Below are 27,019 nucleotides of genomic sequence, written 5' to 3' on the forward strand. Positions count from 1 at the left end.
GCGAGAGAAAGACGCTGCTAGTAACAATCAGCGAGACACTGCTAGTAACAATCAGCGAGACAGACGCTGCTAGTAACAATCAGCGAGACAGGCGCTGCTAGTAACAATCAGCGAGACAGACGCTGCTAGTAACAATCAGCGAGACAGACACTGCAAGTAACACTCAGCGAGACAGAGACGATGCTAGTAACAATCAGCGAGACGCTGCTAGTAACAATCAGCGAGACGCTGCTAGTAACAATCAGCGAGACAGAGACGCTGCTAGTAACAATCAGCAAGACACTGCTAGTAACAGTCAGCGAGACAGAGACGCTGCTAGTAACAGTCAGCGAGACAGAGACGCTGCTAGTAACAATCAGCGAGACAGAGACGCCAAGTAACAATCAGCGAGACAGAGACACTGCTAGTAACAATCAGCGAGACACTGCTAGTAACAATCAGCGAGACAGAAACGCTGCTATTAACAATCAGCGAGACAGACGCTGCTAGTAACAATCAGCGAGACAGAGACGCTGCTAGTAATAATCAGCGAGACATAGACGCTGCTAGTAACAATCAGCGAGACAGACGCTGCTAGTAACAATCAGCGAGACAGACGCTGCTAGTAACAATCAGCGAGACAGACGCTGCTAGTAACAATCAGCGAGACAGAGACGCTGCTAGTAACAATCAGCGAGACGCTGCTAGTAACAATCAGCGAGACGCTGCTAGTAACAACAGACAGAGACACTGCTAGTAACAATCAGCGAGACAGAGACGCTGTTAGTAACAATCAGCGAGACAGAGACGCTGCTATTAACAATCAGCGAGACAGAGACGCTGTTAGTAACAATCAGCGAGACGCTGCTAGTAACAATCAGCGGGACAGAGACACTGCTAGTAACAATCAGCGAGACAGAGACACTGCTAGTAACAATCAGCGAGACAGAGACACTGCTAGTAACAATCAGCGAGACACTGCTAGTAACAATCAGCGGGACAGAGACACTGCTAGTAACAATCAGCGAGACACTGCTAGTAACAATCAGCGAGACAGAGACGATGCTAGTAACAATCAGCGAGACAGAGACGCTGCTAGTAACAGTCAGCGAGACAGAGACGCTGCTAGTAACAGTCAGCGAGAGAGAGACGCTGCTAGTAACAATCAGCGAGACACTGCTAGTAACAATCAGCGAGACAGACGCTGCTAGTAACAATCAGCGAGACAGACGCTGCTAGTAACAATCAGCGAGACAGACGCTGCTAGTAACAATCAGCGAGACAGACACTGCAAGTAACACTCAGCGAGACAGAGACGCTGCTAGTAACAATCAGCGAGACGCTGCTAGTAACAATCAGCGAGACGCTGCTAGTAACAATCAGCGAGACAGAGACGCTGCTAGTAACAGTCAGCAAGACAGAGACGCTGCTAGTAACAATCAGCGAGACAGAGACGCCAAGTAACAATCAGCGAGACAGAGACGCTGCTAGTAACAATCAGCGAGACACTGCTAGTAACAATCAGCGAGACAGAAACGCTGCTATTAACAATCAGCGAGACGCTGCTAGTAACAATCAGCGAGACGCTGCTAGTAACAATCAGCGAGACGCTGCTAGTAACAATCAGCGAGACGCTGCTAGTAACAATCAGCGAGACGCTGCTAGTAACAATCAGCGAGACGCTGCTAGTAACAATCAGCGAGACGCTGCTAGTAACAATCAGCGAGACGCTGCTAGTAACAATCAGCGAGACGCTGCTAGTAACAATCAGCGAGACGCTGCTAGTAACAATCAGCGAGACGCTGCTAGTAACAATCAGCGAGACGCTGCTAGTAACAATCAGCGAGACGCTGCTAGTAACAATCAGCGAGACGCTGCTAGTAACAATCAGCGAGACGCTGCTAGTAACAATCAGCGAGACGCTGCTAGTAACAATCAGCGAGACGCTGCTAGTAACAATCAGCGAGACGCTGCTAGTAACAATCAGCGAGACGCTGCTAGTAACAATCAGCGAGACGCTGCTAGTAACAATCATCGAGACGCTGCTAGTAACAATCATCGAGACGCTGCTAGTAACAATCAGCGAGACGCTGCTAGTAACAATCAGCGGGACAGAGACGCTGCTAGTAACAATCAGCGAGACAGAGACACTGCTAGTAACAATCAGCGGGACAGAGACACTGCTAGTAACAATCAGCAGGACAGAGACGCTGCTAGTAACAATCAGCGAGACGCTGCTAGTAACAATCAGCGGGACAGAGACACTGCTAGTAACAATCAGCAGGACAGAGACGCTGCTAGTAACAATCAGCGAGACGCTGCTAGTAACAATCAGCGAGACGCTGCTAGTAACAATCAGCGAGACGCTGCTAGTAACAATCAGCGAGACGCTGCTAGTAACAATCATCGAGACGCTGCTAGTAACAATCATCGAGACGCTGCTAGTAACAATCAGCGAGACGCTGCTAGTAACAATCAGCGGGACAGAGACGCTGCTAGTAACAATCAGCGAGACAGAGACACTGCTAGTAACAATCAGCGGGACAGAGACACTGCTAGTAACAATCAGCAGGACAGAGACGCTGCTAGTAACAATCAGCGAGACGCTGCTAGTAACAATCAGCGGGACAGAGACACTGCTAGTAACCATCAGCGGGACACTGCTAGTAACAATCAGCGAGACGCTGCTAGTAACAATCAGCGACAGACTCCAGATCCGTGAGGCTCGCAGTGGACACGTCTGACATTAAAGTCCCCCCTCCCCAGCACCTCCCAAATAAACCCCGTATAAATCCCTTTTTCCCCGGCCTCAGCAGACCCCCGCCCTTCTGTAGTATGATTTCCTGGCCTGGCAGAGAGCGGCCCCCCCACACACACACAGAAATGATGGAAAGTAAAAGCCACGTGAGGGAGGAAGGCTGACAGAGGAAGGCTGACAGAGGAAGGCTGACGGAGGAAGGCTGACGGAGGAAGGCTGACGGAGGAAGGCTGACGGAGGAAGGCTGACGGAGGAAGGCTGACGGAGGAAGGCTGACGGAGGAAGGCTGACGGAGGAAGGCTGACGGAGGAAGGCTGACGGAGGAAGGCTGACGGAGGAAGGCTGACGGAGGAAGGCTGACGGAGGAAGGCTGACGGAGGAAGGCTGACGGAGGAAGGCTGACGGAGGAAGGCTGACGGAGGAAGGCTGACAGAGGAAGGCTGACAGAGGAAGGCTGACAGAGGAAGGCTGACAGAGGAAGGCTGACAGAGGAAGGCTGACAGAGGAAGGCTGACAGAGGAAGGCTGACAGAGGAAGGCTGACAGAGGAAGGCTGACAGAGGAAGGCTGACAGAGGAAGGCTGACAGAGGAAGGCTGACAGAGGAAGGCTGACAGAGGAAGGCTGACAGAGGAAGGCTGACAGAGGAAGGCTGACAGAGGAAGGCTGACGGGAGCTGTGTAAACACAGGGCAGGGAGCGCAGGCACCCGAGGAAATGCCCCGTCAGTGTGTGTCCTGCAATACACACGGGACAGAGGAGCCGCAGGTCCGGAGGTGTGCAACTGGAACATTACAACGACATACAATACATATACACACAAACACACACACAAAACACACACGTACAGAAATGTATGTAATGGGGTGTGTGTATTCGTGTGTGTCTGTGCGCACGCGTGTGTGTGCCTGTGCGCATGCGTGCCTGTACGTGGGTGCCTGTGTGCGTGTGTGCATGTGCGTGTGTATGTATGCCATGTATACACACACACACACACAATGTACTGTATTACCTTCACATCTTGCTCCAGGGTGCTGATGAGCTCTCCGTCCACGTGTCCCGTCTGTGCCACCCGCAGGCTCCTGCGCTCGGCCTTCTTCAGGCGGTACTGTAAGATGCGGCAGGTCTTGTTCACCTGCTCCAGTTGCTGCCGGAGATCCTGCAGCTGGTACACGTCCTCCTCCATGTACACGTCTCTCATCTCCAGCATCTCCGACCTCAGCTCCTCGATCTCGTCCTGGGGGGTTGGGGGGGGGGAGAGAGAGAGGGGGGGTCAGCGAGGACGGGCACTGGGCCAACCACGTGATAAAGTACGGACATGGTACCCACTGAGCAAGGAGATTCTACCCAGGGTAACGAGATCCTGCCAACAGCAAGAGATCACATCAACACAGCATGGAGTTCAAGGAGATCCACCAGGCATTACTTTACGGGCAGGAGGACCATGCAATGGAGAAGTACTGCCCAGCCATCCCTGAGCGTAAAGAGATCCTGCCCAGTGCATTTAGGGGGCGAGAGCGAGTATACTACACGGAGCAATGAGGGCAAGTAGATCCAACCCACATAAGGCATTGAGGGCAAAGGAGACCGGGCCCAGATAGGGAGGGCATTGAGGGCAAGAAGACACCATTCACAGTGGAGTGAAGGCAAGGTGACTAGGCCCACAGGGAAATGGGGGCAAGGAGACCCGACCCACATAGGGCACTGAGGGCAAGGAGACCCGACCCACATAGGGCACTGAGGGCAAGGAGCTCAGATCCCCACACCATTAAAGGCAAGGCGACCATACCCATAGGGCATCGAGGGCAAAGCGGTCAGACCCACAGGGCATTGAGGGCTAAGCGGCCAGACCCGCAGGGCAATGAGGGCAAGGAGATCCGACCCACAGGACAATGAGGGCCATTAGGCCCAACCCACACGGCATTGAGGCAAGGAGATCATACACACAGGGGATTGAGGGTAAGAAGACCAGACCCATATGGCATTGAGGTGAAGGAGATCAGACCCACAGGGCATTGAGGTGAAGGAGATCAGACCCACGGGGCATTGAGGGCAAGGAGACCAGACCCACAGGGCATTGAGGGCAAGGAGACCAGACCCACAGGGCATTGAGGGCAAGGAGACCAGGCCCACAGGGCATTCAGGGCATGGAGACCAGACCCACAGGGCATTGAGGGCAAGGAGACCAGACCCACAGGGCATTGAGGTGAAGGAGACCAGACCCACAGGGCATTGAGGGCAAGGAGACCAGACCCACAGGGCATTGAGGGCAAGGAGGCCAGACCCACAGGGCATTGAGGGCAAGGAGACCAGACCCACAGGGCATTGAGGGCAAGGATACCAGACCTTCTGCACTGTGACAAAAACCCCAGTCCCACCCGGCACCATATACTGCGTCGCCATGAATTGAATGCACGTCCATGCATCACCTCCTCTAACACCTCAATGTGCAGCCACAACCCTTAGCGATAAATACCCCCAAGCTCCCTTCTTTTTAAGGAGTGGCCCTTTTAAAGCATCGAACACATAAGTGGCTCAAACCGTTTCCTCGGGCCCCAGAGACTCTGTGAGCAGTGACAAGGCGATGGGAAGGGACACCTTGAACACAGAGGGGGGGCCTTGCTATGAAAACAGGACCGCCGTGTGGCGTAGAGGTCAATACGTTCACGGCGCCCGGAAAGCCGAACACTCCGGGATCTCGGCCCCGGTTACTCCCGCCCCCCAACACAATGCTATCATTTGCTGGCTTGTTGTCTATTGCGTGTGTACAGTATGTCTTCATTTGGTACAGCACCAGCCATGTACACAGCACTACACAGCAGCAACAAACGGGACATAGTAATAGCAACAAGCGCTACAGACAGACCAGTAAACATTAGGAAAAGGAGCTGCTGACCCCAAGAGCTTACAGTCCAAGTATTCAACATGTACAATACGCCTCTTATCTTTACCCTGATTGCAATCTCTACTGTGAAAATCCCAATTATTATTCTTTTTTTCCATTGGGACTTCATTACCCCCACCCAGGATTAAACTGCAAAAAAATGAAGAATACATATATATATATATACACACACACACATTCATATATATATATACACACACACACACACACATATTATATATAGCGTCCTTAACCAGGGCGCTGTACATTTGTCAGTACAGACACAATCTATACTATATAAAGAAATAAAGCCATTGGCTGTATGTGGTGCTGTGTGACAGGATCCGCCCTCTTACAGCCAAAGCGCATGAAAGATAACGGCGTGTTTAAGGGGTAAGTGGAGCTGCGCTGCAGACTTCACAGGCAGGGAATGGGTTAAACCGATCGAACGCAGACAGTGGGAGAAAGAGCCAGCTCAGCGAAGCTGTGAGGGGGGGGTGAGGGGGGCAGAAGGGGAATTAATTTAATGCCCGGACGAGCCCCGACACGAGCAGAAACAGATTAGCTGCGCACTGAAACATACCCCAGGGATCACTCGCTCCTCAAATCCCCTCCTCACAATGGGAATTAACAAAACAGATTAAAGGCTTAGCCGCCCTGCCAACCCCGTACCCCCATCCCCCGCAGCCTCACGTAGGGCAGAGCCGCCCTGCCAACCCCGTACCCCCATCCCCCGCACCCTCACGTCGGGCAGAGCCGCCCTGCCAACCCTGTACCCCCATCCCCCGCACCCTCACGTCGGGCAGAGCCGCCCTGCCAACCCCGTACCCCCATCCCCCGCACCCTCACGTAGGGCAGAGCCGCCCTGCCAACCCCGTACCCCCATCCCCTGCACCCTCACGTAGGGCAGAGCCGCCCTGCCAATCCCGTACCCCCATCCCCCGCACCCTCACGTAGGGCAGAGCCGCCCTGCCAACCCCGTACCCCCATCCCCTGCACCCTCACGTAGGGCAGAGCCGCCCTGCCAACCCCGTACCCCCATCCCCCGCAGCCTCACGTAGGGCAGAGCCGCCCTGCCAACCCCGTACCCCCATCCCCCGCAGCCTCACGTAGGGCAGAGCCGCCCTGCCAACCCCGTACCCCCATCCCCCGCACCCTCATGTAGGGCAGAGCCGCCCTGCCAACCCCGTACCCCCATCCCCCGCAGCCTCACGTAGGGCAGAGCCGCCCTGCCAACCCCGTACCCCCATCCCCCGCACCCTCACGTAGGGCAGAGCCGCCCTGCCAGCCCCGTACCCCCATCCCCCGCAGCCTCACGTAGGGCAGAGCCGCCCTGCCTATCCCCCGCAGCCTCACGTGGGGCACAGCCGCCCTGCCAATCCCGTACCCCCATCCCCCGCAGCCTCACGTAGGGCAGAGCCGCCCTGCCACCCCCGTACCCCCATCCCCCGCAGCCTCACGTAGGGCAGAGCCGCCCTGCCAACCCCGTACCCCCATCCCCCGCACCCTCACGTCGGGCAGACACGCCCTGCCAACCCCGTACCCCCATCCCCCGCAGCCTCACGTAGGGCAGAGCCGCCCTGCCAATCCCGTACCCCCATCCCCCGCAGCCTCACGTAGGGCAGAGCCTCCCTGCCAATCCCGTACCCCCATCCCCCGCAGCCTCACGTAGGGCAGAGCCGCCCTGCTAACCCCGTACCCCCATCCCCCGCACCCTCACGTAGGGCAGAGCCGCCCTGCCAACCCCGTACCCCCATCCCCCGCAGCCTCACGTAGGGCAGAGCCGCCCTGCCAACCCCGTACCCCCATCCCCCGCAGCCTCACGTAGGGCAGAGCCGCCCTGCCAACCCCGTACCCCCATCCCCGCCCCCTCACGTAGGGCAGAGCCGCCCTGCCAACCCCGTACCCCCATCCCCCGCAGCCTCACGTAGGGCAGAGCCGCCCTGCCAACCCCGTACCCCCATCCCCAAGTAGGGCAGAGCCGCCCTGCCAACCCCGTACCCCCATCCCCCGCAGCCTCACGTAGGGCAGAGCCGCCCTGCCAACCCCGTACCCCCATCCCCCGCAGCCTCATGTAGGGCAGAGCCGCCCTGCCAACCCCGTACCCCCATCCCCCGCAGCCTCACGTAGGGCAGAGCCGCCCTGCTAACCCCGTACCCCCATCCCCCGCACCCTCATGTAGGGCAGAGCCACCCTGCCAATCCCGTACCCCCATCCCCCGCACCCTCACGTAGGGCAGAGCCGCCCTGCCAACCCCGTACCCCCATCCCCCGCAGCCTCACATAGGGCAGAGCCGCCCTGCCAACCCCGTACCCCCATCCCCCGCAGCCTCACGTAGGGCAGTGCCGCCCTGCCAACCCCGTACCCCCATCCCCCGCAGCCTCACGTAGGGCAGAGCCGCCCTGCCAATCCCGTACCCCCATCCCCCGCAGCCTCACGTAGGGCAGTGCCGCCCTGCCAACCCCGTACCCCCATCCCCCGCAGCCTCACGTAGGGCAAAGCCGCCCTGCCAACCCCGTACCCCCATCCCCCGCACCCTCACGTAGGGCAGAGCCGCCCTGCCAACCCCGTACCCCCATCCCCCGCACCCTCACGTAGGGCAGAGCCGCCCTGCCAACCCCGTACCCCCATCCCCCGCACCCTCACGTAGGGCAGAGCCGCCCTGCCAACCCCGTACCCCCATCCCCTGCACCCTCACGTAGGGCAGAGCCGCCCTGCCAACCCCCATCCCCCGAAGCCTCACGTAGGGCAGAGCCGCCCTGCCAATCCCGTACCCCCATCCCCCGAAGCCTCACGTAGGGCAGAGCCGCCCTGCCAACCCCGTACCCCCATCCCCCGCAGCCTCACGTAGGGCAGAGCCGCCCTGTCAACCCCGAACCCCCATCCCCCGCACCCTCACGTAGGGCAGAGCCGCCCTGCCAACCCCGTACCCCCATCCCCCGCAGCCTCACGTAGGGCAGAGCCGCCCTGCCAACCCCGTACCCCCATCCCCCGCCCCCTCACGTAGGGCAGAGCCGCCCTGCCAACCCCGTACCCCCATCCCCCGCAGCCTCACGTGGGGCACAGCCGCCCTGCCAATCCCATCCCCCCCCATCCCCCGCAGCCTCACGTAGGGCAAAGCCGCCCTGCCAACCCCGTACCCCCATCCCCCGCAGCCTCATGTAGGGCAGAGCCGCCCTGCCAACCCCGTACCCCCATCCTCCGCAGCCTCACGTAGGGCAGAGCCGCCCTGCCAACCCCGTACCCCCATCCCCCGCAGCCTCACGTAGGGCAAAGCCGCCCTGCCAACCCCGTACCCCCATCCCCCGCACCCTCACGTAGGGCAGAGCCACCCTGCCAATCCCGTACCCCCATCCCCCGCAGCCTCACGTAGGGCAGAGCCACCCTGCCAATCCCATCCCCCCCCATCCCCCGCAGCCTCACGTAGGGCAAAGCCGCCCTGCCAACCCCGTACCCCCATCCCCCGCAGCCTCATGTAGGGCAGAGCCGCCCTGCCAACCCCGTACCCCCATCCTCCGCAGCCTCATGTAGGGCAGAGCCGCCCTGCCAACCCCGTACCCCCATCCCCCGCAGCCTCACGTAGGGCAGAGCCACCCTGCCAATCCCATCCCCCGCAGCCTCACGTAGGGCAAAGCCGCCCTGCCAACCCCGTACCCCCATCCCCCGCAGCCTCATGTAGGGCAGAGCCGCCCTGCCAACCCCGTACCCCCATCCCCCGCAGCCTCATGTGGGGCACAGCCGCCCTGCCAACCCCGTACCCCCATCCCCCGCAGCCTCACGTGGGGCACAGCCGCCCTGCCAACCCCGTACCCCCATCCCCCACAGCCTCACGTAGGGCAGAGCCGCCCTGCCAATCCCATCCCCCCCATCCCCCGCAGCCTCACATAGGGCAGAGCCGCCCTGCCAACCCCGTACCCCCATCCCCCGCAGCCTCACGTAGGGCAGAGCCGCCCTGCCAACCCCGTACCCCCATAACCCCGCAGCCTCACGTAGGGCAGAGCCGCCCTGCCAACCCCGTACCCCCATCCCCCGCAGCCTCACGTAGGGCAGAGCCGCCCTGCCAACCCCGTACCCCCATCCCCCGCAGCCTCATGTAGGGCAGAGCCACCCTGCCAATCCCGTACCCCCATCCCCCGCAGCCTCACGTGGGGCAGAGCCGCCCTGCCAATCCCGTACCCCCATCCCCCGCAGCCTCATGTAGGGCAGAGCCACCCTGCCAACCCCGTACCCCCATCCCCCGCACCCGCACATAGGGCAGACACGCCCTGCCAATCCCGTACCCCCATCCCCCGCAGCCTCACGTAGGGCAGAGCCACCCTGCCAATCCCGTACCCCCATCCCCCGCAGCCTCATGTAGGGCAGAGCCACCCTGCCAACCCCGTACCCCCATCCCCCGCACCCGCACGTAGGGCAGACACGCCCTGCCAATCCCGTACCCCCATCCCCCGCAGCCTCACGTAGGGCAGAGCCACCCTGCCAACCCCGTACCCCCATCCCCCGCACCCTCACGTAGGGCAGAGCCGCCCTGCTAACCCCGTACCCCCATCCCCCGCACCCTCACGTAGGGCAGAGCCGCCCTGCCAACCCCGTACCCCCATCCCCCGCAGCCTCACGTAGGGCAGAGCCGCCCTGCCAACCCCGTACCCCCATCCCCCGCACCCTCACGTAGGGCAGAGCCGCCCTGCCAATCCCGTACCCCCATCCCCCGCACCCTCACGTAGGGCAGAGCCGCCCTGCCACCCCCGTACCCCCATCCCCCGCAGCCTCACGTGGGGCAGAGCCGCCCTGCCAATCCCGTACCCCCCATCCCCCACAGCCTCACGTAGGGCAGAGCCGCCCTGCCAATCCCATCCCCCCCATCCCCCGCAGCCTCACGTAGGGCAGAGCCACCCTGCCAATCCCGTACCCCCATCCCCCGCAGCCTCACGTAGGGCAGACACGCCCTGCCAACCCCGTACCCCCATCCCCCGCAGCCTCACGTAGGGCAGAGCCGCCCTGCCAACCCCGTACCCCCATCCCCCGCAGCCTCACGTAGGGCAGAGCCGCCCTGCCAACCCCGTACCCCCATCCCCCGCACGTAGGGCAGAGCCGCCCTGCCAACCCCGTACCCCCATCCCCCGCAGCCTCACGTAGGGCAGAGCCGCCCTGCCAACCCCGTACCCCCATCCCCCGCAGCCTCATGTAGGGCAGAGCCACCCTGCCAATCCCGTACCCCCATCCCCCGCAGCCTCACGTAGGGCAGAGCCGCCCTGCCAACCCCGTACCCCCATCCCCCGCAGCCTCATGTAGGGCAGAGCCACCCTGCCAATCCCGTACCCCCATCCCCCGCAGCCTCACGTAGGGCAGAGCCACCCTGCCAACCCCGTACCCCCATCCCCCGCACCCTTACGTAGGGCAGAGCCGCCCTGCAAACCCCGTACCCCCATCCCCCGCAGCCTCACGTAGGGCAGAGCCGCCCTGCCAACCCCGTACCCCCATCCCCCGCACCCGCACGTAGAGCAGAGCCGCCCTGCCAACCCCGTACCCCCATCCCCCGCAGCCTCATGTAGGGCAGAGCCGCCCTGTCAACCCCGAACCCCCATCCCCCGCAGCCTCACGTAGGGCAGAGCCGCCCTGCCAACCCCGTACCCCCATCCCCCGCAGCCTCACATAGGGCAGAGCCGCCCTGCCAACCCCGTACCCCCATCCCCCGCAGCCTCACGTAGGGCAGAGCCGCCCTGCCAACCCCGTACCCCCATCCCCCGCAGCCTCACGTAGGGCAGAGCCGCCCTGCCAACCCCGTACCCCCATCCCCCGCAGCCTCACGTAGGGCAGAGCCGCCCTGCCAACCCCGTACCCCCATCCCCCGAAGCCTCACGTAGGGCAGAGCCGCCCTGCCAACCCCGTACCCCCATCCCCCGAAGCCTCACGTAGGGCAGAGCCGCCCTGCCAACCCCGTACCCCCATCCCCCGCAGCCTCACGTAGGGCAGAGCCGCCATGTCAACCCCGAACCCCCATCCCCCGCAGCCTCACGTAGGGCAGAGCCGCCCTGCCAATCCCGTACCCCCATCCCCCGCAGCCTCACGTAGGGCAGAGCCGCCCTGCCAACCCCGTACCCCCATCCCCCGCAGCCTCACGTAGGGCAGAGCCGCCCTGCCAACCCCGTACCCCCATCCCCAAGTAGGGCAGAGCCGCCCTGCCAACCCCGTACCCCCATCCCCCGCAGCCTCACGTAGGGCAGAGCCGCCCTGCCAACCCCGTACCCCCATCCCCCGCACCCTCACGTAGGGCAGAGCCGCCCTGCCAACCCCGTACCCCCATCCCCCGCAACCGCACGTAGGGCAGAGCCGCCCTGCCAACCCCGTACCCCCATCCCCCGCAGCCTCACGTAGGGCAGAGCCGCCCTGCCAACCCCGTACCCCCATCCCCCGCACCCGCACGTAGGGCAGAGATGTGACGTGCAGGGCTTTTAATTACTCCGTACCACATTGTAACACACAATACTTAAGAGTGTAAGCTCTTCGGGGCAGGGACTCCTTTCCCTAATGTTACTTTTATGTCTGAAGCGCTTCTTCCCACGGTGTGTTATACTATTATTACCCGTGTATTATTACTTTCTTCCCACTGCGTGTTATACTATTATTACCCGTGTATTATTACTTTCTTCCCACTGCGTTATACTATTATTACCCGTGTATTATTACTTTCTTCCCACTGCGTTATACTATTATTACCCGTGTATTATTACTTTCTTCCGACGGTGTGTTATACTATTATTACCCGTGAATTATTACTTTCTTCCCACTGTGTTATACTATTATTACCCGTGTATTATTACTTTCTTCCCACTGCGTGTTATACTATTATTACCCGTGTATTATTACTTTCTTCCCACTGCGTTATACTATTATTACCCGTGTATTATTACTTTCTTCCCACTGCGTTATACTATTATTACCCGTGTATTATTACTTTCTTCCCACGGTGTGTTATACTATTATTACCCGTGAATTATTACTTTCTTCCCACTGTGTTATACTATTATTACCCATGTATTATTACTTTCTTCCCACTGCGTGTTATACTATTATTACCCGTGTATTATTACTTTCTTCCCACTGCGTGTTATACTATTATTACCCGTGTATTATTACTTTCTTCCCACGGTGTGTTATACTATTATTACCCGTGTATTATTACTTTCTTCCCACGGTGTGTTATACTATTATTACCCGTGTATTATTACTTTCTTCCCACTGTGTTATACTATTATTACCCGTGTATTATTACTTTCTTCCCACTGTGTTATACTATTATTACCTGTGTATTATTACTTTCTTCTCACTGTGTTATACTATTATTACCTGTGTATTATTACTTTCTTCCCACGGTGTGTTATGCTATTATTACCCGTGTATTATTACTTTCTTCCCACTGTGTTATACTATTATTACCCGTGTATTATTACTTTCTTCCCACTGTGCGTTATACTATTATTACCCGTGTATTATTACTTTCTTCCCACGGTGTGTTATGCTATTATTACCCGTGTATTATTATTTTCTTCCCACTGCGTGTTATACTATTATTACCCGTGTATTATTACTTTCTTCCCACGGTGTGTTATGCTATTATTACCCGTGTATTATTACTTTCTTCCCATGGTGTGTTATGCTATTATTACCCGTGTATTATTACTTTCTTCCCACTGTGTGTTATGCTATTATTACCCGTGTATTATTACTTTCTTCCCACTGTGTGTTATACTATTATTACCCGTGTATTATTACTTTCTTCCCACTGTGTTATACTATTATTACCCGTGTATTATTACTTTCTTCCCACTGTGTTATACTATTATTACCCGTGTATTATTACTTTCTTCCCACTGTGTTATACTATTATTACCCGTGTATTATTACTTTCTTCTCACTGTGTTATACTATTATTACCTGTGTATTATTACTTTCTTCCCACGGTGTGTTATGCTATTATTACCCGTGTATTATTACTTTCTTCCCACTGTGTTATACTATTATTACCCGTGTATTATTACTTTCTTCCCACTCTGTGTTATACTATTATTACCCGTGTATTATTACTTTCTTCCCACGGTGTGTTATGCTATTATTACCCGTGTATTATTACTTTCTTCCCACTGTGTGTTATACTATTATTACCCGTGTAGTATTACTTTCTTCCCACGGTGTGTTATACTATTATTACCCGTGTATTATTACTTTCTTCCCACGGTGTGTTATGCTATTATTACCCGTGTATTATTACTTTCTTCCCACTGTGTGTTATGCTATTATTACCCGTGTATTATTACTTTCTTCCCACTGTGTGTTATACTATTATTACCCGTGTATTATTACTTTCTTCCCACTGTGTTATACTATTATTACCCGTGTATTATTACTTTCTTCCCACGGTGTGTTATGCTATTATTACCCGTGTATTATTACTTTCTTCCCACTGTGTGTTATACTATTATTACCCGTGTATTATTACTTTCTTCCCACTGCGTGTTATACTATTATTACCCGTGTATTATTACTTTCTTCCCACGGTGTGTTATGCTATTATTACCCGTGTATTATTACTTTCTTCCCACTGTGTGTTATGCTATTATTACCCGTGTATTATTACTTTCTTCCCACTGTGTGTTATACTATTATTACCCGTGTATTATTACTTTCTTCCCACTGTGTTATACTATTATTACCCGTGTATTATTACTTTCTTCCCACTGTGTTATACTATTATTACCCGTGTATTATTACTTTCTTCCCACTGTGCGTTATACTATTATTACCCGTGTATTATTACTTTCTTCCCACGGTGTGTTATGCTATTATTACCCGTGTATTATTATTTTCTTCCCACTGCGTGTTATACTATTATTACCCGTGTATTATTACTTTCTTCCCACGGTGTGTTATGCTATTATTACCCGTGTATTATTACTTTCTTCCCATGGTGTGTTATGCTATTATTACCCGTGTATTATTACTTTCTTCCCACTGTGTGTTATGCTATTATTACCCGTGTATTATTACTTTCTTCCCACTGTGTGTTATACTATTATTACCCGTGTATTATTACTTTCTTCCCACTGTGTTATACTATTATTACCCGTGTATTATTACTTTCTTCTCACTGTGTTATACTATTATTACCTGTGTATTATTACTTTCTTCCCACGGTGTGTTATGCTATTATTACCCGTGTATTATTACTTTCTTCCCACTGTGTTATACTATTATTACCCGTGTATTATTACTTTCTTCCCACTCTGTGTTATACTATTATTACCCGTGTATTATTACTTTCTTCCCACGGTGTGTTATGCTATTATTACCCGTGTATTATTACTTTCTTCCCACTGTGTGTTATACTATTATTACCCGTGTAGTATTACTTTCTTCCCACGGTGTGTTATACTATTATTACCCGTGTATTATTACTTTCTTCCCACGGTGTGTTATGCTATTATTACCCGTGTATTATTACTTTCTTCCCACTGTGTGTTATGCTATTATTACCCGTGTATTATTACTTTCTTCCCACTGTGTGTTATACTATTATTACCCGTGTATTATTACTTTCTTCCCACTGTGTTATACTATTATTACCCGTGTATTATTACTTTCTTCCCACGGTGTGTTATGCTATTATTACCCGTGTATTATTACTTTCTTCCCACTGTGTGTTATACTATTATTACCCGTGTATTATTACTTTCTTCCCACTGCGTGTTATACTATTATTACCCGTGTATTATTACTTTCTTCCCACGGTGTGTTATGCTATTATTACCCGTGTATTATTACTTTCTTCCCACTGTGTGTTATGCTATTATTACCCGTGTATTATTACTTTCTTCCCACTGTGTGTTATACTATTATTACCCGTGTATTATTACTTTCTTCCCACTGTGTTATACTATTATTACCCGTGTATTATTACTTTCTTCCCACTGCGTGTTATACTATTATTACCCGTGTATTATTACTTTCTTCCCACTGTGTTATACTATTATTACCCGTGTATTATTACTTTCTTCAAACTGCATTATACTATTATTACCCGTGTATTATTACTTTCTTCCCACTGTGTGTTATACTATTATTACCCGTGTATTATTACTTTCTTCCCACTGTGTGTTATACTATTATTACCCGTGTATTATTACTTTCTTCCCACTGTGTGTTATACTATTATTACCCGTGTATTATTACTTTCTTCCCACTGTGTGTTATGCTATTATTACCCGTGTATTATTACTTTCTTCCCACTGTGTGTTATGCTATTATTACCCGTGTATTATTACTTTCTTCCCACTGTGTGTTATACTATTATTACCCGTGTATTATTACTTTCTTCCCACTGTGTTATACTATTATTACCCGTGTATTATTACTTTCTTCCCACTGTGCGTTATACTATTATTACCCGTGTATTATTACTTTCTTCCCACGGTGTGTTATGCTATTATTACCCGTGTATTATTACTTTCTTCCCACTGTGTGTTATACTATTATTACCCGTGTATTATTACTTTCTTCCCACTGTGTGTTATACTATTATTACCCGTGTATTATTACTTTCTTCCCACTGTGTTATACTATTATTACCCGTGTATTATTACTTTCTTCCCACTGCGTGTTATACTATTATTACCCGTGTATTATTACTTTCTTCCCACTGTGTGTTATGCTATTATTACCCGTGTATTATTACTTTCTTCCCACTGTGTGTTATACTATTATTACCCGTGTATTATTACTTTCTTCCCACTGTGTTATACTATTATTACCCGTGTATTATTACTTTCTTCCCACTGCGTGTTATACTATTATTACCCGTGTATTATTACTTTCTTCCCACGGTGTGTTATACTATTATTACCCGTGTATTATTACTTTCTTCCCACGGTGTGTTATACTATTATTACCCGTGTATTATTACTTTCTTCCCACTGTGTTATACTATTATTACCCGTGTATTATTACTTTCTTCCCACTGTGTTATACTATTATTACCTGTGTATTATTACTTTCTTCTCACTGTGTTATACTATTATTACCTGTGTATTATTACTTTCTTCCCACGGTGTGTTATGCTATTATTACCCGTGTATTATTACTTTCTTCCCACTGTGTTATACTATTATTACCCGTGTATTATTACTTTCTTCCCACTGTGCGTTATACTATTATTACCCGTGTATTATTACTTTCTTCCCACGGTGTGTTATGCTATTATTACCCGTGTATTATTATTTTCTTCCCACTGCGTGTTATACTATTATTACCCGTGTATTATTACTTTCTTCCCACGGTGTGTTATGCTATTATTACCCGTGTATTATTACTTTCTTCCCATGGTGTGTTATGCTATTATTACCCGTGTATTATTACTTTCTTCCCACTGTGTGTTATGCTATTATTACCCGTGTATTATTACTTTCTTCCCACTGTGTGTTATACTATTATTACCCGTGTATTATTACTTTCTTCCCACTGTGTTATACTATTATTACCCGTGTATTATTACTTTCTTCCCACTGTGTTATACTATTATTACCCGTGTATTATTACTTTCTTCCCACTGTGTTATACTATTATTACCCGTGTATTATTACTTTCTTCTCACTGTGTTATACTATTATTACCTGTGTATTATTACTTTCTTCCCACGGTGTGTTATGCTATTATTACCCGTGTATTATTACTTTCTTCCCACTGTGTTATACTATTATTACCCGTGTATTATTACTTTCTTCCCACTCTATGTTATACTATTATTACCCGTGTATTATTACTTTCTTCCCACGGTGTGTTATTCTATTATTACCCGTGTATTATTACTTTCTTCCCACTGTGTGTTATACTATTATTACCCGTGTAGTATTACTTTCTTCCCACGGTGTGTTATACTATTATTACCCGTGTATTATTACTTTCTTCCCACGGTGTGTTATGCTATTATTACCCGTGTATTATTACTTTCTTCCCACTGTGTGTTATGCTATTATTACCCGTGTATTATTACTTTCTTCCCACTGTGTGTTATACTATTATTACCCGTGTATTATTACTTTCTTCCCACTGTGTTATACTATTATTACCCGTGTATTATTACTTTCTTCCCACGGTGTGTTATGCTATTATTACCCGTGTATTATTACTTTCTTCCCACTGTGTGTTATACTATTATTACCCGTGTATTATTACTTTCTTCCCACTGCGTGTTATACTATTATTACCCGTGTATTATTACTTTCTTCCCACGGTGTGTTATGCTATTATTACCCGTGTATTATTACTTTCTTCCCACTGTGTGTTATACTATTATTACCCGTGTATTATTACTTTCTTCCCACTGTGTTATACTATTATTACCCGTGTATTATTACTTTCTTCCCACTGCGTGTTATACTATTATTACCCGTGTATTATTACTTTCTTCCCACTGTGTTATACTATTATTACCCGTGTATTATTACTTTCTTCCCACTGCGTTATACTATTATTACCCGTGTATTATTACTTTCTTCCCACTGTGTGTTATACTATTATTACCCGTGTATTATTACTTTCTTCCCACTGTGTGTTATACTATTATTACCCGTGTATTATTACTTTCTTCCCACTGTGTGTTATACTATTATTACCCGTGTATTATTACTTTCTTCCCACTGTGTGTTATGCTATTATTACCCGTGTATTATTACTTTCTTCCCACTGTGTGTTATGCTATTATTACCCGTGTATTATTACTTTCTTCCCACTGTGTGTTATACTATTATTACCCGTGTATTATTACTTTCTTCCCACGGTGTGTTATGCTATTATTACCCGTGTATTATTACTTTCTTCCCACTGTGTGTTATACTATTATTACCCGTGTATTATTACTTTCTTCCCACTGTGTGTTATACTATTATTACCCGTGTATTATTACTTTCTTCCCACTGTGTTATACTATTATTACCCGTGTATTATTACTTTCTTCCCACTGCGTGTTATACTATTATTACCCGTGTATTATTACTTTCTTCCCACTGTGTGTTATGCTATTATTACCCGTGTATTATTACTTTCTTCCCACTGTGTGTTATACTATTATTACCCGTGTATTATTACTTTCTTCCCACTGTGTTATACTATTATTACCCGTGTATTATTACTTTCTTCCCACTGTGCGTTATACTATTATTACCCGTGTATTATTACTTTCTTCCCACTGTGTGTTATACTATTATTACCCGTGTATTATTACTTTCTTCCCACGGTGTGTTATGCTATTATTACCCGTGTATTATTACTTTCTTCCCACTGTGTGTTATGCTATTATTACCCGTGTATTATTACTTTCTTCCCACTGTGTGTTATACTATTATTACCCGTGTATTATTACTTTCTTCCCACTGTGTTATACTATTATTACCCGTGTATTATTACTTTCTTCCCACTGTGTTATACTATTATTACCCGTGTATTATTACTTTCTTCCCACTGTGCGTTATACTATTATTACCCGTGTATTATTACTTTCTTCCCACTGTGTGTTATACTATTATTACCCGTGTATTATTACTTTCTTCCCACGGTGTGTTATGCTATTATTACCCGTGTATTATTACTTTCTTCCCACTGTGTGTTATGCTATTATTACCCGTGTATTATTACTTTCTTCCCACTGTGTGTTATACTATTATTACCCGTGTATTATTACTTTCTTCCCACTGTGTTATACTATTATTACCCGTGTATTATTACTTTCTTCCCACTGTGTTATACTATTATTACCCGTGTATTATTACTTTCTTCCCACTGTGTTATACTATTATTACCCGTGTATTATTACTTTCTTCCCACTGCGTTATACTATTATTACCTGTGTATTATTACTTTCTTCCCACTGTGTGTTATACTATTATTACCCGTGTATTATTACTTTCTTCCCACTGTGTGTTATACTACTATTACCCGTGTATTATTACTTTCTTCCCACTGTGTGTTATACTATTATTACCCGTGTATTATTACTTTCTTCCCACTGTGTGTTATACTATTATTACCCGTGTATTATTACTTTCTTCCCACTGTGTGTTATACTATTATTACCCGTGTATTATTACTTTCTTCCCACTGCGTTATACTATTATTACCCGTGTATTATTACTTTCTTCCCACTGTGTGTTATACTATTATTACCCGTGTATTATTACTTTCTTCCCACTGTGTGTTATACTATTATTACCCGTGTATTATTACTTTCTTCCCACTGCGTTATACTATTATTACCTGTGTATTATTACTTTCTTCCCACTGTGTGTTATACTATTATTACCCATGTATTATTACTTTCTTCCCACTGTGTGTTATACTATTATTACCCGTGTATTATTACTTTCTTCCCACTGTGTGTTATACTATTATTACCCGTGTATTATTACTTTCTTCCCACTGTGTGTTATGCTATTATTACCCGTGTATTATTACTTTCTTCCCACTGTGTGTTATGCTATTATTACCCGTGTATTATTACTTTCTTCCCACTGTGTGTTATACTATTATTACCCGTGTATTATTACTTTCTTCCCACTGTGTGTTATACTATTATTACCCGTGTATTATTACTTTCTTCCCACTGTGTGTTATACTATTATTACCCGTGTATTATTACTTTCTTCCCACTGTGTGTTATACTATTATTACCCGTGTATTATTACTTTCTTCCCACTGTGTGTTATACTATTATTACCCGTGTATTATTACTTTCTTCCCACTGTGTGTTATACTATTATTACCCGTGTATTATTACTTTCTTCCCACTGTGTGTTATGCTATTATTACCCGTGTATTATTACTTTCTTCCCACTGTGTGTTATACTATTATTACCCGTGTATTATTACTTTCTTCCCACTGTGTGTTATACTATTATTACCCGTGTATTATTACTTTCTTCCCACTGTGTGTTATACTATTATTACCAGTGTATTATTACTTTCTTCCCACTGTGTGTTATGCTATTATTACCCGTGTATTATTACTTTCTTCCCACTGTGTGTTATGCTATTATTACCCGTGTATTATTACTTTCTTCCCACTGTGTGTTATGCTATTATTACCCGTGTATTATTACTGCTGTGAGGCGCTATATAAAGATATACATAACACACTAATAACCACGCAGCACTATGTTACAATGTTACTGGCCCCTCTCCCTCTGGCAGCAAAGGGGTTAAAATGTCACATTGGAGCCTGTGAGAATGTCCATGTGGTGCCGAGCGTTCGGCACGCAGACCCACGGGCGAGATCCACTCTCCCTAGCACTCGCAACATGAAGTCAGCTGCCCCAGTTAGTCACAGCCCCAGGCGGCTTCCAGCTGCATTCAGATCAATGGGACCAACAGCTTCTCCAGCGCGGGGAGGTGGCATCACTGCACTTTAACCCCTACACAATGCCCGAAAGATGTAGCTGGTACGGCATGGGCCCGGGCACCAGAGAACCAGGTACTGTTTCACATGGTCACTGGCTCGTTGTGTACAGGTGACCTCTGCAACAGATTGGCCAATCGAAGGCGCCAGGGTGGGTTACCCGGTGCCGATCCCCCGACCTCAGGAGAACCCCTCCTACACAGTGCCGATCCCCCGACCTCAGGAGACCCCCTCCCACCCGGTGCCGATCTCCTGACCTCAGGAGACCCCCTCCCACCCGGTGCCGATCTCCTGACCTCAGGAGACCCCCTCCCACCCGGTGCCGATCTCCTGACCTCAGGAGACACCTCCCACCCGGTGCCGATCCCCGACCTCAGGAGACCCCCTCCCACTCTGAGCCGATCCCCGGACCTCAAGAGACCCCCTCCCACTCTGAGCTGATTCCCCGACCTCAAGAGACCCCCTCCCACTCTGAGCTGATTCCCCGACCTCAGGAGACCCGCTCCCACTCTGAGCCGATCCCCGGACCTCAGGAGACCCCCTCCCACCCGGTGCCAATCCCCGGACCTCAGGAGACCCCCTCCCACCCGGTGCCAATCCCCCGACCTCAGGAGACCCCCTCCCACCCGGTGCCGATCCCCCGACCTCAGGAGACCCCTCCCACCCGGTGCCGATCCCCCGACCTCAGGAGCCCCCTCCCACCTGGAGCCGATCCTCCGACCTCAGGAGACCCCCTCCCACCCAGAGTTGATCCTCTAATCTCATGACCCCTCCCTCACTCGGGAGTTGATCCACCCACCTCAGGAGACCCCCTCCCCAGAGTCGATCACATAAGACATACCACCACCTGGAGAACCCTGCCCCCCCCCCACACTCCGCCCCCCCCCCCCCCCCACACACACACTCCACCCCCCCAGAGCTGATCCCCAGGTCTTTAAGATAGAATATAGGCTAAAGCAGTAAAATTCAGGGCATTATGAAAACCCTGCTCTCTGATTGGATAATGCCTGGAATTTTATCCAATCAGTAATGCCCGGAATTTTAGCAGCTTGCAATGTGTAGTATCAATGTGTATATTTCCAGCCAATCAGCTTTCAGAACAGCCTAGACAGAACAGGGGATTGGTCCGAATGAAGTAACAGCTCATGGGTATAGCAGCAGCAGTGTGTGTTGTGTTGTGCTGCAGCAGAGTTTGTGTGTAGAGCTGCTGTGTTGTGAGTGTAGAGGTGCAGTGTTGTGAGTGTAGAGGTGCTGTGTTGTGTGAGTGTAGAGGTGCTGTGTTGTGAGTGTAGAGGTGTTGTGTGTGTGTGTGTGGTGTGCTTGTGTGTCTAGAGGTGCTGTGGTGTGTGTGTGGGTCAGCAGTTTGTGTGTGTGTAGATCTGCTGTGTTGTGTGTTGAGCTGCTGTGTGTGTAGAGGTGCTGTGTTGTGTTGTGTGTGTGTGTGTACACAGAGGGGGCGGCAGTGTGTGGATATAGATAGCCGCAGTGTAAGCGTATATAGAGGTGGTTTCATGTATTTACCATTTTATTTTAATTAAAACAAATCTATATAACTATACAAAAGTGTCTATTATTTATGAAATAAGCCTACATTTAGCCTGTAATAGTAATAATCCCCGAAGAACAGGGCATTACTGGCCAATAATGCCCTGGCTGGGCTAAAGTCCCTCGGCTTCGCCTCAGGCCTTCACCTCTTCCAGCCAGGGCGTTATTGGCCAGTAATGCCCTGTTCTGAGGGGATTATTACTTAATTATGGAACATTTCATCTTGAAACACCCAATTTACACTCGCTACAACGGGTATAAATATAGCAATCCCGCGTGAAATCCCGCTGCAATAATTAGCAGCTCAGCCCTTACACCAACTCCCCCATCTCATTTCTCCAGAAAGCGCCAGGTTATTTCGCTAAAGTCGCACTTTCATTCTTCTGCGCACTTTTAAGAGATCTCTTCTGCCATTTCCAAAGCCGTTTTTTTTAAATTTTTTTAATGTTATTCAATCTGGATCTGAAGCGTTTTAATCATGAGATAGAAACCCATTACACACGTCCCTGTCATTAGGTCACTTTGCCCCTACGTGGGACTGACCCTTTAACCCATTAAACACGTCCCTGTCATTAGGTCACTTTGCCCCTACGTGGGACTGACCCTTTAACCCATTAACCACGTCCCTGACATTAGGTCACTTTGCCCCTACGTGGGACTGACCCTTTAACCCATTAAACACGTCCCTGACATTAGGTCACTTTGCCCTTACGTTGGACTGACCCTTTAACCCATTAACCACGTCCCTGACATTAGGTCACTTTGCCCCTACGTGAGACTGACCCTTTAACCCATTAAACACGTCCCTGTCATTAGGTCACTTTACCCTACGTGGGACTGACCCTTTAACCCATTACTCGCGTCCCTGTCATTAGGTCACTTTGCCCCTACGTGGGACTGACCCTTTAACCCATTAAACACGTCCCTGTCATTAGGTCACTTTGCCCTTACGTGGGACTGACCCTTTAACTCATTAAACACGTCCCTGTCATTAGGTCACTTTGCCCCTACGTGGGACTGACCCTTTAACCCATTAAACACGTCCCTGACATTAGGTCACTTTGCCCCTACGTGGGACTGACCCTTTAACCCATTAAACACGTCCCTGACATTAGGTCACTTTGCCCCTACGTGGGACTGACCCTTTAACCCATTAAACACGTCCCTGACATTAGGTCACTTTGCCCTTACGTGGGACTGACCCTTTAACCCATTAAACACGTACCTGTCATTAGGTCACTTTGCCCCTACGTGGGACTGACCCTTTTAACCAATTAACCACGTCCCTGTCATTAGGTCACTTTGCCCCTATGTGGGACTGACCCTTTAACCCATTAACCACGTCCCTGACATTAGGTCACTTTGCCCCTACGTGGGACTGACCCTTTAACCCATTAACCACGTCCCTGACATTAGGTCACTTTGCCCCTACGTGGGACTGACCCTTTAACCCATTAACCACGTCCCTGACATTAGGTCACTTTGCCCTTACGTGGGACTGACCCTTTAACCCATTAACCACGTCCCTGACATTAGGTCACTTTGCCCTTACGTGGGACTGACCCTTTAACCCATTAACCACGTCCCTGACATTAGGTCACTTTGCCCTTACGTGGGACTGACCCTTTAACCCATTAAACACGTCCCTGTCATTAGGTCACTTTGCCCCTACGTGGGACTGACCCTTTAACCCATTAACCACGTCCCTGACATTAGGTCACTTTGCCGCTACGTGGGACTGACCCTTTAACCCATTAACCACGTCCCTGACATTAGGTCACTTTGCCGCTACGTGGGACTGACTCTTTAACCGTTACACCGCTGCCTGCACCCTTACACCGCTGCCTGCACCCTTACACCGCTGCCTGCACCCTTACACCGCTGCCTGCACCCTTACACCGCTGCCTGCACCCTTACACCGCTGCCTGCACCCTTACACCGCTGCCTGCACCCTTACACCGCTGCCTGCACCCTTACACCGCTGCCTGCACCCTTACACCGCTGCCTGCACCCTTACACCGCTGCCTGCACCCTTACACCGGTGCCTGCACCCTTACACCGATGCCTGCACCCTTACACCGCTGCCTGCACCGTTACACCGCTGCCTGCACCCTTACACCGCTGCCTGCACCCTTACACCGCTGCCTGCACCCTTACACCGCTGCCTGCACCCTTACACCGCTGCCTGCACCCTTACACCGCTGCCTGCACCCTTACACCGCTGCCTGCACCCTTACACCGCTGCCTGCACCCTTACACCGCTGCCTGCACCCTTACACCGTTACACCGCTGCCTGCACCCTTACACCGCTGCCTGCACCCTTACACCGCTGCCTGCACCCTTACACCGTTACACCGCTGCCTGCACCCTTACACCGTTACACCGCTGCCTGCACCCTTACACCGCTGCCTGCACCGTTACACCGCTGCCTGTACCCGCTGCTGCAGTATATGCCATGTTGGGGTTTCAGACGATGCTCTGATGCTGTGAGCCTCCAGCAGGAGAACAAAGAGCGCTCAGTGTCTGGGAGAGCAGGAGCCTGCGAGACTGGGACACTTCCACCGTCCCAAAACAGTCATGTCTTCTCCCCTCCTCCTCTCCTCGAGAACCTCTCCTCCGAGAGAACCTCTCCCCCTCCTCTGAGAGAACCTCTCCCCCCTCCTCCTCTCCGAGACAACCTCTTCCCCTCCGCCTCTCCGAGAAAACATCCCCCCTCCTCCTCTCCGAGAGAACCTCTTCCCCTCCGCCTCTCCGAGAGAACCTCTCCCCCCTCCTCCTCTCCGAGAGAACCTCTCCCCCCTCCTCCTCTCCGAGAGAACCTCTCCCCCCTCCTCCTCTCCGAGAGAACCTCTCCCCCCTCCTCCTCTCCGAGAGAACCTCTCCCCCTCCTCCTCTCTGAGAGAACCTCTCCCCCTCCTCCTCTCTGAGAGAACCTCTCCCCCTCCTCCTCTCTGAGAGAACCTCTCCCCCTCCTCCTCTCTGAGAGAACCTCTCCCCCTCCTCCTCTCTGAGAGAACCTCTCCCCCCTCCATCTCCTCCTCTTTCAAACCATGCCGGAATTTGGGTTTGCAGCTGAGAAGGGGGCAGGTCCCATCAACTGGCTTCCCTGAGAAATCCAACACAAACATCCCACATCACCAGCCAAAAACCCCAAACAACCTTTCCCAAGAGAAGGACAAACAGCCCACATCACCAGCCAAAAACCCCAAACAACCTTTCCCAAGAGAAGCATTTTATGCCTGTTCTTTTTTTGTGCACATTCTTATTTTTGTACACACTATTAGCATCTGAGCGCCCAGCGCCGGCCATTTTTGCGCACCCAGCGCCGGCAATTTCTGTGCGCCGGCTATTTCTGTGCGCCCAGTGTCGGCCATTTCTGCGCGACCAAAACAAATCCTTTTTGACACGGATGGCGCAGATGGAAACATTTCGGATCAGTACATTAGATTCGTTGTTAAAATGGAGATTTCCGTGCGCTTACAAAGCAGTTTGCCACACCTCACGTAGCCAAAAACTCGAATTTGATGCCAAAATGGCGGATTTTCACATTTTGGAAAGTTTGCGCATTAGTTGGAGGTTGAAAATAGTCGGTGCTAGTTTAAAAACAAGAAACAAAATAATTAAAATATCTCATTTGAATATTGAAAAATGTGCACAAAGCCGGCGTTACCCGGGGATTCTAAGAAAGCAAAAAATACCGAGATTTAGAAATGGATAATTTAATGTTTTAGTTTCTTAATGAGAAATCCGCGGCTAAAACAACAACAAATCCACCTATAATAGTTTCATTGCCTGTGAGGTCCTGAAATGTTAGTCCGAGATCCCCTAACGCTGCGTGTGGGACATTGTACTCTCGTCCCAAACACTGACCCCGCGCGCGGGAAGAACAGAGATCCCCTAACGCTGCGTGTGGGACATTGCACTCTCGTCCCAAACACTGACCCCGCGCGCGGGAAGAACAGAGATCCCCTAACGCTGCGTGTGGGACATTGTACTCTCATCCCAAACACTGACCCCACACGCGGGAAGAACCGAGTTCCCCTAACGCTGCGTGTGGGACATTGTACTCACGTCCCAAACACTGACCCCGCGCGGGAAGAACAGTGCAGGGTATATATATATATATATATATATATCCTGCACTATAACACACACACTATATACATATACCCTGCACTATAATACACACACACACACACAGTATATACATATACCCTGCACTATCACACACACACACACACACACACACACACACACACACACACACACACACTGCACTATAACACACACCATGCGGTTCACAGATAAGCTCCTTGTTTCGTATTTGGGGAAAGGGGTTTCCATGGAAACAGTGGAGAAAATGACAGCATCCGATGAACCTGTCCGCAAGTATTCCCCCCCCCCCCTCTCTCTCTCCCCC

At 50.6% G+C, this 27,019-nt stretch overlaps 2 protein-coding genes across 2 annotated transcripts in view; one reads left to right on the forward strand and one right to left on the reverse strand.

Annotated features, from left to right (window-relative positions):
• The window catches only part of LOC142466841 (uncharacterized), a 755,003-nt gene that overhangs the window by 409,417 nt on the left and 318,567 nt on the right, over positions 1-27,019 (forward strand). The window lies entirely within an intron of this gene.
• The window catches only part of MTCL2 (microtubule crosslinking factor 2), a 117,745-nt gene that overhangs the window by 81,216 nt on the left and 9,510 nt on the right, over positions 1-27,019 (reverse strand). Inside the window, exon 2 of the mRNA XM_075572321.1 lies at positions 3,747-3,971. Coding sequence (XP_075428436.1) covers positions 3,747-3,971 — 225 coding nt within the window. The remainder of the gene's footprint in view (positions 1-3,746; positions 3,972-27,019) is intronic.

This window comes from Ascaphus truei, chromosome 15, assembly GCF_040206685.1.
Source record: "Ascaphus truei isolate aAscTru1 chromosome 15, aAscTru1.hap1, whole genome shotgun sequence".
Classification (NCBI taxonomy): domain Eukaryota; kingdom Metazoa; phylum Chordata; class Amphibia; order Anura; family Ascaphidae; genus Ascaphus; species Ascaphus truei.